Source organism: Hypanus sabinus, chromosome 1 (assembly GCF_030144855.1).
Source record: "Hypanus sabinus isolate sHypSab1 chromosome 1, sHypSab1.hap1, whole genome shotgun sequence".
Lineage (NCBI taxonomy): Eukaryota > Metazoa > Chordata > Chondrichthyes > Myliobatiformes > Dasyatidae > Hypanus > Hypanus sabinus.
Genome location: NC_082706.1, coordinates 182,668,377 through 182,681,812, shown reverse-complemented (window position 1 = coordinate 182,681,812; position 13,436 = coordinate 182,668,377). Strand labels below are relative to the sequence as shown.

Sequence of the window (13,436 nt, the reverse complement as noted above, 5' to 3'; positions counted from 1 at the left end):
GTAAGCCACATTTCCAGCGACTACATAGCATGCCCAGAGCTTACTAACCCAACTTGTATGTCTTCGAGGTGTGGGAGGAAACTCATACAGTCAAGAAGGAGAACTCACAAACTCTTTAGAGACAGCGGCAGGAATCGAACCCCAATATTACTACTGGCTGCCAACTGCTACACTACTGTGCTGACACAGTTAGATGCCATGTGCTTCTGAAAACTCACTTACTGAATCTACACAAGCAGGCAACGTGGTAGCATAGTGGTTAGAATGACACTATTACAGCTGCGGGGTGGAGGTCAGAGTTCGGAGTTCAATTCCAACATCATAAGTAAGGAATCTATATGTCCTCCCCGTGGAATGCGTGGGTTTCCTCTGGGTGCTCAGGATTCCTCCCATAGCCCAAAGGTATACCTGTTGGTAGGTTAATTGGTCCATAAGACCATAGAAGTAGAATTAGGCCATTTAGCCCATTGAGTATGCCCCACCATTCCATCATGATTGATCCTGAATCCCACTCAACCTCATACGCCTGCCTATCTCCATATCTTCTGATGCCCTGACCAATCAGGAAACGATCAACTTCCGCCTTAAATATACGCATGGATTTGGCCTCCACTGCAGTATATGGCAGAGCATTCCACAGATTCACTACTCTGGCTAAAAATATTCCTCCTTACCTCTGTCTAGAGGGTCACCCTTCAATTTTGAGGCTGTACCCTCTAGTTCTGGATACCCCCACCATGGGAAACATCCTTTCCACATCTACCTTATCTAGTCCTTTCAACATTCGGTAGGTTTCAGTGAGATCCCCTTGCATTCTTCCAAATTCCTGTGAGTACAGGCCCAAAGCTGCCAAACACTCCTGATATGTTAACCACTTCATTTTCGGAAGGATCCTTATGAACCTCCTCTGGACTCTCTCAATGACAACACGTCTTTTCTGAGATATGGGACCCAAAACTGTTGACAATGCTCCAAGTGCAGCCAGACTACTGTCATACAAAGGCTCAGCATTATCTCCTTGCTTTTATATTCTATTCCCCTAGTAAAAATTGTCCCCATGATGAGATGAGGGTTGAATCAGGGGTTGCTGAGGTTGTGAGGCTCGAAGGGCCGGGAGGACCTACTCCATGAATGAAAATAAAAACAATCAGCACACAGCTTTCACAAATGATACTCAATTTCCCATCAGTTTTGCCTTATTGTCTAAAGTTAGATGTAGGTCTTTAGACCTCTTTTGGCTCATTTGGCAAGCATTTGCCATCAAATATTTTTGCAGAGCCAATAGAGGTAAAATTCACAGAATTTGTTTGAACTAAATTATTTAACACTAGAAGTGTTGCTGGACTTACTGGAGATCACTGGACCATTTTCTATCATAAACTGAGGCTATGCCTATAGTATACCGACAGTAGTGTCAGTTCATGGAGATCTTCCTGACACAAAGTAAACTAGAAAATGTTCCTGCTGGCTTCCTCCAAAAGTAGCAGTAAGAAAATTAGTGGTTAAGAAAAAAAGAAAATTACTAGAGGAACTTGGCAGGTCAAACAGCATTTGTGGAGGCCAAGGGAAAGACCATATTTTGCGGTTGAGATTTTGTATCAGGACTCAAGAGTGTGAAGTAAAGGGAAGTTAGCCAGTATGAAGAAGTAAGAGGGAGGATTAAAGGAAGAGTTGGCCTAGGAGTGACAAGGGATGCAGGCCAAGAGGGTCGAGGGCAGATACAGGCAAGTGAGGGAGGGAATGTGGAGATGTCAACAGAGGCAGGGAAGGTATGGTGGAGGCCACTAAGATGATCAGAAAGGATAGTAATGAGTGAAAGCTGCCTGAGTTGATAGTTCCTCTTGCAGTTTTTTTTTAATTCATTCTAGATAACAGCATCTGTGGTTTCCTGTCTTCAGAAAACTAGTAATTCCTTGTCACTTCATTGCCCATAATCTTCAGTAACTGTCGGTAACAGATAAAATGCAGCTCCAACCTCAAATCCTTTAAGAGAGAAAAGCTAGCTTTACCGAGTGAGCACAGTTTTAAATAGACAGCTTGTCAAAATGAGATGTCATTGAAAAGCATCTATGCATTTGGCAATACAGATATTTTATCTAAATTAAGAGAGATTTGAGATCACCTTTGAGGCCAAGTTGGATGCACAATTCTAGCAAAGCTGACTGAGCACAAAAAAAAATTACTGAAAAATAAATTTCTACCCCAGGATTTTCATGAATTTGGCCCACATCTCAATCAATACAAGAAAAATACCTAAATGCATTTTTTTTCCATTTTTCCATTTTTCTCCGGGAAGGTCAGAACATCCTCCCACAACCTCTTGGACCTCCTGCTGTCAGCCACAGCGTAATAACTAGGATTATCAGCCTGGGTAACAGCTTCTTCCCAGAGGCTGTTAAACTTCTTAATACTCTGAATACCGTGTCACTCCCCTCCACCCCTCCCGCAACTCAGCGACACACTCTCATCCTGCACTGGTCACTTTTAATCTTTTATTGCTGCTGCTTCATATACTACTGCTGGGTTTTATTATAATAGCAACAGTACTCTCACATTAGCATGCACCTTGCACTTTACGTCAATCTGTCAATCTACAGGGCATGCCATTCAGGGACCTGCGCCAGTGTTATTTTGTGGCTCTATATGCTGGATCGTAACCATATGTACTGAGTATGACTCTATGTATTGTAAAAGGGAGGAGGTCCTGAAGAGAGAATATAAAGAGGCAGAAAGCTGAAAGCAGGACCTCCAGGGTAGTCATCTCTGGATTGCTACCTGTGCCACATGCCAGTGAGGGTAAATAGGATGACAAATGTATAGATGAAGAATTGGTGCAAAAGGTACACACAAAATGCTGGAGGAACTCAGCAGGCCAGGCAGCATCTATGGGAAGGAGTACAGTTGGCATCTCGACCCAAGCTGACTGTACACTTTTCCATAGGTGCTGTCTGGCCTGCTACGTTCCTCCAACCAACATTTTGTGTGTGTTGCATGGATGTGGAGAGGATGCTTCCAAAAGTGAGGGAGCCTATGATCAGAGGGCACAGCCTTAGAACTGAGACTACTTAGAGGATGAAGAATTTTCTTTTATTAGCTGGAGGGTGGTAAATCTGTGGAATTCATTGCCACAGACAGTTGCACAGGCCAGTTCACTGGGTATACCTAAGGCAGAGGTTGATAGGTTCTTGAATAGCCAGTGCATCAAAGGTTATGGGGAGAAGGCAGGAGAATGGCAGGAGGGATAGTAAATCAGTCCTGATGGAATGGCAGAGCAGACAAGATGCACCAAGTGGCCTAATTCTGCCCCTATATTTTTGGCCTTATGGTTTTGCACTTTGGGCCCAAAGGAACAATGTTTCATTTAGATGCATAAATGTGTATAGTTGAATGCAAATAAACTTGAACCTCAACTTCAAATTGATCTTATTGGGAGCAAGTCTCCAGCATTTGAGTGGATGATCACATATATAGTTATTGAGAATATTTTCCTTTGTTATTTATTTGTTTTCTGAAGGGTAATTGATTTTAATTTCTGTAGTTTCTGAGTTTTCTTTTCATAATTTTTGCTTTTTTAACTACCCATCTCAAAATTGCACATTAGCAATTTTTGTAAAGGATATTTCTTGGTACAATTTATTGGTAATCATATTCGTTCTTTGCTATGTATAATTAAAGTACTATCCAGAAAGCAACTGAGGAAGAAAGGTTTGTAATACAACATATAGAACATAGAACAGTACAGCACATTACAGGCCTTTCGGCCCACAATGTTGTGCCGACCCTCAAACCCTGCCTCCCATATTACCCCCCACCTTAAATTCCTCCATATACCTGTCTAGTAGTCTCTTAAACTTCACTAGTGTATCTGACTCCACCACTGACTCAGGCAGTGCATTCCACACACCAATCACTCTTTGAGTGAAAAACCTTCCTCTAATATCCCCTATGAACTTCCCTCCCCTTACCTTAAAGCCATGTCCTCTTGCACTGAGCAGTGTTGCCCTGGGGAAGAGGTGCTGGCTGCCCACTCTGTCTATTCCTCTTAATATCTTGTACACCTCTATCATGGTCTCCTCTCATCCTCCTTCTCTCTAAAGAGTAAAGCCCTAGCTCCCTTAATCTCTGAGCATAATCCATACTCTCTAAACCAGGCAGCATCCTGGTAAATCTCCTCTGTACCCTTTCCAATGCTTCCACATCCTTCCTATAGTGAGACAACTGGAACTGGACACAGTACTCCAAGTGTGGCCTAACTAGAGTTTTATAGAGTTGCATCATTACATCACGTCTCTTAAACTCTATCCCTCGACTTATGAAAGCTAACACCCCATAAGCTTTCTTAACTCCCTATCTACCTGTGAGGCAACTTTCAGGGATCTGTGGACACGTAACCCCAGATCTCTCTGCTCCTCCACAATATTCAGTGACATACCCTTGGAACATTTCATATAGCCAAGGAGGAGTGCATTGACTTGCATTTAACCTACACAGCTAGATTTAGTGCTCTGTGGGGCCAGCTTAGAAAAACAAGCTAAAACCTTACCTTCTCCAATTCTTTAGGCTCTGCATCCACAAATCTGAGGATGCCATCAACGCAGAAAGGTTCAGCTAATCCTGCTAGATCACCTATAATCTTCAAAAATCCTGCTATTAGGAAAGGCATTGCAAAAGCTTTAGAAATAACCTTGACAAGATCTCTTGAATCTGTCGTTCCTGAGGATGTATTTTCCTAAAATACAATATAAAATATATTAAAATTCAAATATCATCCTTCAAACAGAACAATTAACTATCTAGATGTGCAGATACCATGAAAACTAACTTACCTTCTCCTTATCATAATTCAATTTTAGCAAATCAAAATTTTTCTGTGCAGTTTCATCCTAAAGAGAAAATACTGATATAAGAATAGTGTCTTTAACAGTACCAGCACCGTGATTACTCATCCCAGAAAAAGGGTCTGCTAACCTAGTCACAAGAGAGGGGCTGGAACGCACGTACACTTAGAGTTGTGAGAGGAAATAGGCATTAAGTGGACAAAGTTTTCAGGTAAATGAAAAGAAAAAAATTGTTCAGTGAAATGCAAAAATTACTTTTTTTTGAACAATACAAAATGATGGAATGAATTGACCTAAGATTTTTATACATTATGATCATTTACAAATTAAATTAGTGACAAATGGCATGCAATTAGTATAACTGTTCAATGCGTATTATAGATTATGTAGCCAAATACAATCAGCATTAAATATCTGCTTGCATTTATCTAAAATTATTTCCATTCACCCAGAAGAGTTAACATGAAAGAAAATTTTTTATCACTGGTGCATTACCAAACACCTTAATCTGAAAAATGCTGGAAACACTTATCAGATCAGATATAATTTGTGGAAGAAAGCAGAGCTAAAACTTTGAGGTCTTCTCCCTGCAACAATAACTCTGTTGCCTGACCAGATGTTTTGGTGGCCCAATCAGTGGCGAGAGCAGCACGCAGTGAGGAGGTTTCTTGCAGGTCTCTCACAGGTTGGCCGTGCTTGTTTAAAAAGTGGGCTTCATGGGCAAACGGTGTCATTCCGGCATCCCAGTCAGTGGCAGGAGCAGCGCACAGCGAGGGGGTTTCTTACTGTGTCAGGGTGCTGTGTAGGTTAAATGGTCATTGTGTGTTGCTCATGCTGAATGTTGGAGTCGCGGGAGACACAGAGTCTCCCAGGGAACTACATCTGTGTGAAGCCTTCAGCCCGTACGGGAGAGTGAGGAGATCTTTGACCGGAGTTGCAGGGAAGTAGTCACCTCTAAGTCGCAGGAGGCAGGAGGCTGGGTGACTGTCAGGAGAAGGAATAGGAAGGTGATTAGGCAGTTAGCACAGAGCATCTCTGTGGCCATTCCCTTCAATAATAAATATACAGTTTTGGATACTGTTGTGGGGGATGACCTCCCAGGGAAATGCCAGGGAGACCAGGTTACTGGCACTGAGTATAGGTTCATGGTGCAGAAGGGAAAGAGGGGGAAGAGGAGAGCAGTAGTGACAGGGACTCAATAAGTTAGTGGAACAAGCAGGATTTTCTGTGGACATGAATGGCACACCCAAGTGCTAGGGTCAGGGGCCTCTTGGATCATGCCCACAGCATTTTGGAGAGGGAGGGAGAGCAGTTGGATGTCTTGGTACATATTGGTACCAATGACATATGAAGGAAAAACAAAGAGGTCCTGAAGAGAGAATTTAGATAGCTAGGCAGAAAGCTGAGAAGCAGAATATCCAGGGTAGAAATTCTGGATTGGTGCCTGTGCCACGTGCCAGTGAGGGCAGAAACAGGATGACTTGGCACATAAATGCGTGGCTGAGAAGCTGGTGCAGGGCGTTCAACTGATTGAGTTTAACTTGAAATTTGATAGGGAGAAGGGAAAGTATGATGTTTCAGCATTTCGGCGGAGTAAAGGAAACTTACAGTGAGTGGTGTGAGAGAGGAGTTGGCCAAAGTAAATTGGAAGGAGATGCTGGCAGGGATGACAGCTGGGTAGCAATGGCTTGAGTTTCTGAGAAAAATAAGGGAGGTGCAAGATAGGTGTATTTCAAAAACAAAGAAATACTCAAATTGGAAAATAGTACAACTGTGGCTGACGAGTGAAGCCAAAGCTAACATAAAAGCAAAAGAGAGGGCGTACAACAAAGCAAAAATTCGTGGGAAGGTAGAGAACTGGGAAGCTTTTAAAAACCGACAAATAGAATCATTAGGAGGGGAAAGATGAAATATGAAAGCAAGCTGGCAAACAATATTAAGGTGGATAGAAAATGCTTTCTCAAGTACAGTATATAAAAAATAAAAGAGAGATGATAACAGATATAGGTGTCACAGGACAAGATAGGACAAAGTCAGCATTGTTTCTTTAAGAGCAAGATTATAATAGTCATTTTAGTCAGTTTCTGTAGGTTTTTAAAAGCTTCCCAACCTTCTATCCTCCTGCTAATATTTGCTTTGTTGTATGCCTCCTTTGGTTTTACATTAACCTTGTCAGCAGTGGATGTACTATTTTCCAATTTAAGTATATCCTGACGAACCTGTTGGGATTTTTTGATGAGATTACAAGTAGGGTAGATAAAGGGGATGCACTGGATGTTGTATATATGGACTTTCAGAAGGCCTTTGACAAGGTGACATACATAAGGCTTCTCACCAAGTTAAGACTCCATGGTATTACAGAAAAGGAGGCAGCGAGTGGGAATAAAAGGATCCTTTCCTGGTTGGCTGCCAGTGGCTAGTGGTGCTCTGCAGGGTTCCTTGTTGGGACCGCTTCTTCTTATGCTGTATTATCAATAATTTAGCTGATGGGATGATGGCTTTGTTGCCAAGTTTGCAGATGATACAAAGATTGGTGGAGGGGCAGATTGTGTTGCAGAAACAGGTAGGCTGCAGAAGTATTTAGACAGATTAGGAAAACAAGCAAGTAAGTGGCAATTGAAATACAATGTTGGAAAAGGCATGGTCATAGACTTCGGTAGAAGCAATAAATGTGGAGACCATTTTATAAATGGGAAGAAAAATCCAAAAACTTGAGATGCAAAGGGACTTGGGGGTCCTTGTGCAGAACACCATTAAGGTTAACTTGCAGGTTGAGTCAGTGGTGAGGAAGGCAAATGCAATGTTGGCATTCATTTCAAGGTATCTAGAATATAAGTCCAGGGATCTGATGCTGAGGCTTTAGAAGGCACTGATGAGGCCTTACCTTGAGGATTGTGAATAGTTTTGGGCTTCTCATCTAAGAAATGATATTGGAGAGGGTTCAGAGGATGTTAACAAATTTGATTCTGGAAATGAAAGGGTTATCATATAGACAGCATTTGATGGCTCTGGGCCGGTACTCACTGGAATTTAGAAGGATGGGGGGGGAACTCATTACAGTCGGCCCTCCTTATCCGTGGGGGATTGGTTCCAAGAACCCCCCCCCCCCCGCGGATACCAAAAAACGCAGATGCTCAAGTCCCTTATTTAGCCTGACTAGTGCAGTGGTCTTTAGGACCCAGCTGAACCCTGGACCTTATTTAACCTCAGTGCGGTGGACATTAGGACCTGGCACAGCTCTGAATCCGCAGCGTTTCTGTTCACGAAAATAATCACGATTACGATTGAAAATAAAGTGGGAGTAATTAAAGCGATCAGAAAGAGGTGAAACGCCATCAGTCATTGGAAAAGCGTTAGGCTACAGTTGGTCAACGATTGGAACAATTTTAATGGAGCATGTGAAAGGCCCTGCCCCGATGAAAGTTACAATTATTACTAAGCAACGCAGTGGTTTAATTATTGAAATACATACATTTCTTCAGTGTTTTATATGCATAGAAACGTAAAATGTATAGAATATACTAAGATAAACGTTTGACTAACTGACGCTAAATAATACCCGGATGTACCTGTACTTCAAATCCCACTTAAAGACAGACTCAGGAACGGAACTCGTTCATAACCCGGGGACTGCCTGTACTTTTAAATCATCTCTAGATTACTTATAGTACCTAATACAATGTAAATATATGTAAATATTTGTTATACTGTATTGTTTAGGGAATAATGACAAGAAAAAATAGTCTGTACATGTTTAAACAATGAGTGCTGGAGAGAGAACTTCAGGGTTTTCCCGATCTGCGGTTGGTTGAATCCACGCACGCGGAACCCGCGGATAAGGAGGGCCGACTGTATCTTATTGAAAGCTTTTGAATATTGAAAGACCTAGATAGAGTAGCTGTGGAAAGGATGTTTCCAATGGTGGTGGAGTCTAGGCACAGCCTCAGGATAAAGGGGCGTCCATTTAAAACAGAGATGCAGAGAAATTTCTTTAACCAAAGGGTGGTGAAACTGTGGAATTTGTTACCAGAGGCAGTTGTGGAGGCCAGGCCGCTGGGTGCATTTAAGGCAGAACCTGATAGGTTCTTGATTGGACATGGCATCAAAGGTTACAGGAGAAGGCCAGGGAGTGGGGTTGAGGAGGGAAAAGAAGAATCAGCCATGATTGAATGGTGGAGCAGACTTGATGGGCCAAATGGCCTAACTCTGCTCCTATATCTTATGGTCAAATGCTTCCAATATTTTCTTGATTTTGCTTGATTTCTAGCATTTACATTTTAAAAAAAAATTCTAGTCAGCTTCCATCTTGGCCAATGCTAACCCTTCTAAAAGTAGTTGCTGTGGCTTCACCACTGGGGCAGAATTGAAAAAATGCAGGCAGATCTTTCCAAAGTATAGTGGATTCCAGTTAATTGGGCCATCGGTTAATCAGGACAGCCACTTATATGGGACAACTCTTGAAGAACAGAATCAAATCCAGAAAATTATATGGATTCCTTTCATTTACTTGGGACACAATGCCGCCTAGTTGGGGCAGGAAACTTGCCGAACAAGTTCTAACTAGTATTAGTGGCGCACACTAGTGTGGCCATTTGATGGTACACTGTGCTTAAAACGATACATTTTTAAATAGTATCAGTTATGTGTGTTTGTATTCAAAAAGCAGTGATTTTTGTCACTGATAGTCAGCGAGAAATAAGCAGTAAGACAATTCCAAACTGCTTTACTCACTGTGGTTTCAAGCATTCAGGCGTGCACTTACCAAAAACAACTGGGAGTGAAAATGAAATAATTTCACTACTTCAACAGGTTCAGAACTATTAAGAATTTGAAGGTATCTATTAACAATCATCTTGAAAGTTACAAGAAAATGAGAATTTGAAGGGTGCAATCATCAAAAGTATTGTGTGAACGTTGTCCATTATCTGCACTAGGGGTCTACACTGATTTTGTTCATTGTGTACATTGGATAAATTCCTCCATTGATAACTATTAGGAACTAATACACAATTTTATAGTACTGTAGTACTATTGGTAGTGTTCTAATTTATTCTGTATTTCATTTAAATGCATAATTTGTTAGTTTGCTTTTTTATACCTTTTTCACTATTTCTCTAACAATTCAGCTAATTGGAGCATCTGCTTAATTGGGTCAAAATGTCCCGATGTGTCCCAATTTATCAGAATACACTGTACTCAACCAAAATTACATCTCTAAACTAATTCTGATATATTAATTATTCTTAGATTGTTTCACTTTATACAGAGAGCACACAGTTTTGACTTCATATTCTATACACATTGTATGAGATGCATATATTCTAGCAAGGAAGGTGAAAAATCAAAATCAACCTGAGGGAGTTTTCCTAGAACTTCCATCTTGATTGGTTCCCGATAACCACTTACTAATAGCCATGAAATCCACCTAAGGAAATAAACAGATGGTTCAGTTGCAGTGAGTGCAAACCTGTTAGCCAATTCCTATCAATAAAGCTTTCACAAACATTCAAATCACTGGTTACTTGGCTGTTTGGTGATGCCAGATGCCAATGGAATTTTGGCTAGGCATATTAGAACTTCTTGTTATTCTTTGGAAGATTCCATAGGAACTTGTACACACATCAAAAATAAAAGTTAGAACTGCTATCAAGTGTCCTATATAAAAGATTACTCCTCAGCAATGCATTGAAAATATTTACACTACAGCATCAGTCTTGTTATATTGGCTTGAACTTATAATCTTAGACTGCAAAGACTTAACCTCATACAACGATCAAGTTCGGTGTAATGCAATAAGTCTACAATGGAGAAAATAATTAACTGGGTTCTGATACCTGCTTCTGCATAAGAATACTGTCTTGAGACCTGATAATATCATACACAAAGTGGCTTACTGAAATGTCATTGTTCTCAGGTAAACTGGTTGTGGTTTGGCTAAGTGGCTCAGCTATCTTGGTTTGAAAAGTAATCAAAGTTCCTACTCACTATTCTATATAGCACATATGGAGGAATGGACTTATCTAAAATACCTTTCTAAGTCAAATGGCCACTTGCAAATATAGCAAGCACGTGGGCAAAATACTACAAATAACACAATCAACTGAGCAAGAAAACAATCGAAAGCTAAAGTTCTAGATATGAAAACATTAGGGAATACAGGTCCATAATTCATTGAAAGTGGTGTCGCAGGTAGATATGGTCACAAAGAAAGCTCTTGGCACATTGGCCTTTGCAAATCAAAGTATTGTGTACAGGAGATGGGATGTTATGTTAAAGACGTACAAGACATAGGTGAGACCAAATTTAGAGAATTGTGTGCAGTTTTGGTCACTGACCTACAAGAAAGATGTAAATTAGGTTGAAAGAGTAGATAAAATTTACAAGAATGTTGCAGGATCTGGAGGACCTGAGTTATAAGGAAAGATTAAACAGGTTTGGACTTTATTCCTTGGAATGTGAAAGATTGAGAGGAGATTTCATCAAAGTATACAGAATTATGAGGGGTATAGATAAGGTAAATGCAGGCATGCTTTTTCCACTGAGGTTGGGTGGGCCTACAGCTAGAGGTAATGGGTTAAGGGTGAAAAGTGAAGAGTTTAAGGGAAACATGAGGGAAAATTTCCTTACTCAGAAGGTCATGTGAGTGTGACATATGCTGCCAGTGCAAGTGGTGCATATGAGCACAATTTCAAAATTTAAGAGGAGTTTGGATAGGCACATGGATGGTAGGGTAGTAGTAACGGTTGGGGTAAGGAGGGCTATGGTCCTGGTGCAGATCAATGGGAGTAGGCAGCTTAAGTGGTTCAGCATGGACTAGATGGGTTGAAGGCCCTGTTTCTCTGCCCTACTTTCCTAGAACTCTATGACTCTAATTGTACAATAATATTTTAAAAATAGTAGACAACAAAATTTAGCATTCTTTTCCTTACGTGTAGGTGATCTGTGACAAAATATTGACGTAAGGCTGATGAAATTTTTTTTCTGGGTCTTGTAGTTCTAAGGGTGGGATATCTCTGGAATACCCTGGACCATAATACCCCTAAAAGAAAGAAATTATTCCAATTAACTCATTCTGCTACTTAAGATTTCAAAAACAAATTGCCATCTTTGAATAGTACACAAAATAGATATAATATTCTTTGCAACAATAAGCTTGGTAAATCTGAATACTCACAAAATACAATGCAGTGACGTGCTGTCACTTCAAAAGATCAACATGACAGAAGTGCAGCTATTTTAATACATTTTAGAGAATAAAAGAATAAATTGCCAACAAATGCTATGCACTCATAATGCTTGGTTTTCAGTGCCAATTAATGAAAACTCAGCTTTTAAGAATTTAGTACTATAATCAAGGCAATGGTTAATCTATTAAATAGCTATATTAATTGCGGTGGAAAACCAACATTCATTAAAGGTTCATTGTACTCAGAGCAAATTCTAACCCTAACAACAACATGCCTCAGTCCCTTCAAAACTTTGAATATGGTAAAAAATAGTTGTATTCTTCTTATTCCCACACAAGCAACACTGCAGGCTGTCAATCTTGTGGTAATTTATACTACATAAAGAGGTTTAATGGCTCATAGTGAAAAATATAATAGAACAGACCACATGAACATAATTTGCCTCTTATAAAGTCATGCACTTTTTCTTTGAAATTATATTACAAGACATACCTTTTTAAAAAATATGCTGAGTTCCAGAATGACAAAGAGTCCATAGATTGAAGCCAAGGTACAGTCGAGGAGAAAAGTCAGATCACTGGTGATAAACCTCTGGGAATACATCTGATAAGCCTTCAACACACTAATGCTACAGGCAGCAGGCCAGTGAAATATAAAAAGCACCAAAAACATGGGTGCATTTGCACTTTCCGCAACATCGTAGTAAACTATAGAAAGGATACACGAGACAAGTTGTGCTGCATCAGGTACATAAATAAATGGTCTGTCCAACTTTGAATACAACTGTGATAAAATGCCATCTGCCACAGCACAGGCTGATACAAAAATGTAGAAAAATGTTAATATCCATCGCACATTGTGCCATGGAAAATGAATCCAGCCTCTCAAACCTGTAGGGAATGTTGCAGGGGAACGATGTCTGCACTTAATCACAACTACACCAATTACAGAACAGAACACAAATGTCAGATGTACAAGGAGGTTTACCCCTTCACTGAAACAAATGTCTTTAATATGAGCCTCCTCAGCTGGTTGAGAAGTATAGTTTTTGTGGGCAAGTCCACAAAATATAATAAAAGCATTTTCCATGTCAATTACTTCTTTTTGGTATTCATTCAAAGCAAATGCAGCTTGTATTCTTTATTTTCAAGTCACCTGTAAAAGAAAAATAAAGTAATTAATCAACTGATCAAAATACCTGCATTGCATTTCATTTAAACATTTTCAAAATAGCATAAGCATTTACTGCTAAAGGAAGGTATTTTCTTTAATGAAACCATTCACTTGGGTTCTCAGTCATTCGTTATCACAATATGTAATTTGAGGTTAGCAGAACATCCTTTTAATGCTCAGAATCATAGTTAATGAGGTCACTCATTGCACACTTGTCACTCAGCAAAACAATTTAAAA

The 13,436-nt window shown here is 40.2% G+C and overlaps 1 protein-coding gene across 1 annotated transcript in view; it reads right to left on the bottom strand.

The window, feature by feature from the left end:
• The window catches only part of LOC132383142 (ATP-binding cassette sub-family C member 9-like), a 113,774-nt gene that overhangs the window by 99,118 nt on the left and 1,220 nt on the right, over positions 1 to 13,436 (bottom strand). Inside the window, exons 2-6 of the mRNA XM_059954028.1 lie at positions 12,518 to 13,180; positions 11,768 to 11,877; positions 10,191 to 10,263; positions 4,827 to 4,883; positions 4,544 to 4,729 (exon numbers count right to left, since the gene is read on the bottom strand). Coding sequence (XP_059810011.1) covers positions 4,544 to 4,729; positions 4,827 to 4,883; positions 10,191 to 10,263; positions 11,768 to 11,877; positions 12,518 to 13,114 — 1,023 coding nt within the window. The 5' untranslated portion in view covers positions 13,115 to 13,180. The remainder of the gene's footprint in view (positions 1 to 4,543; positions 4,730 to 4,826; positions 4,884 to 10,190; positions 10,264 to 11,767; positions 11,878 to 12,517; positions 13,181 to 13,436) is intronic.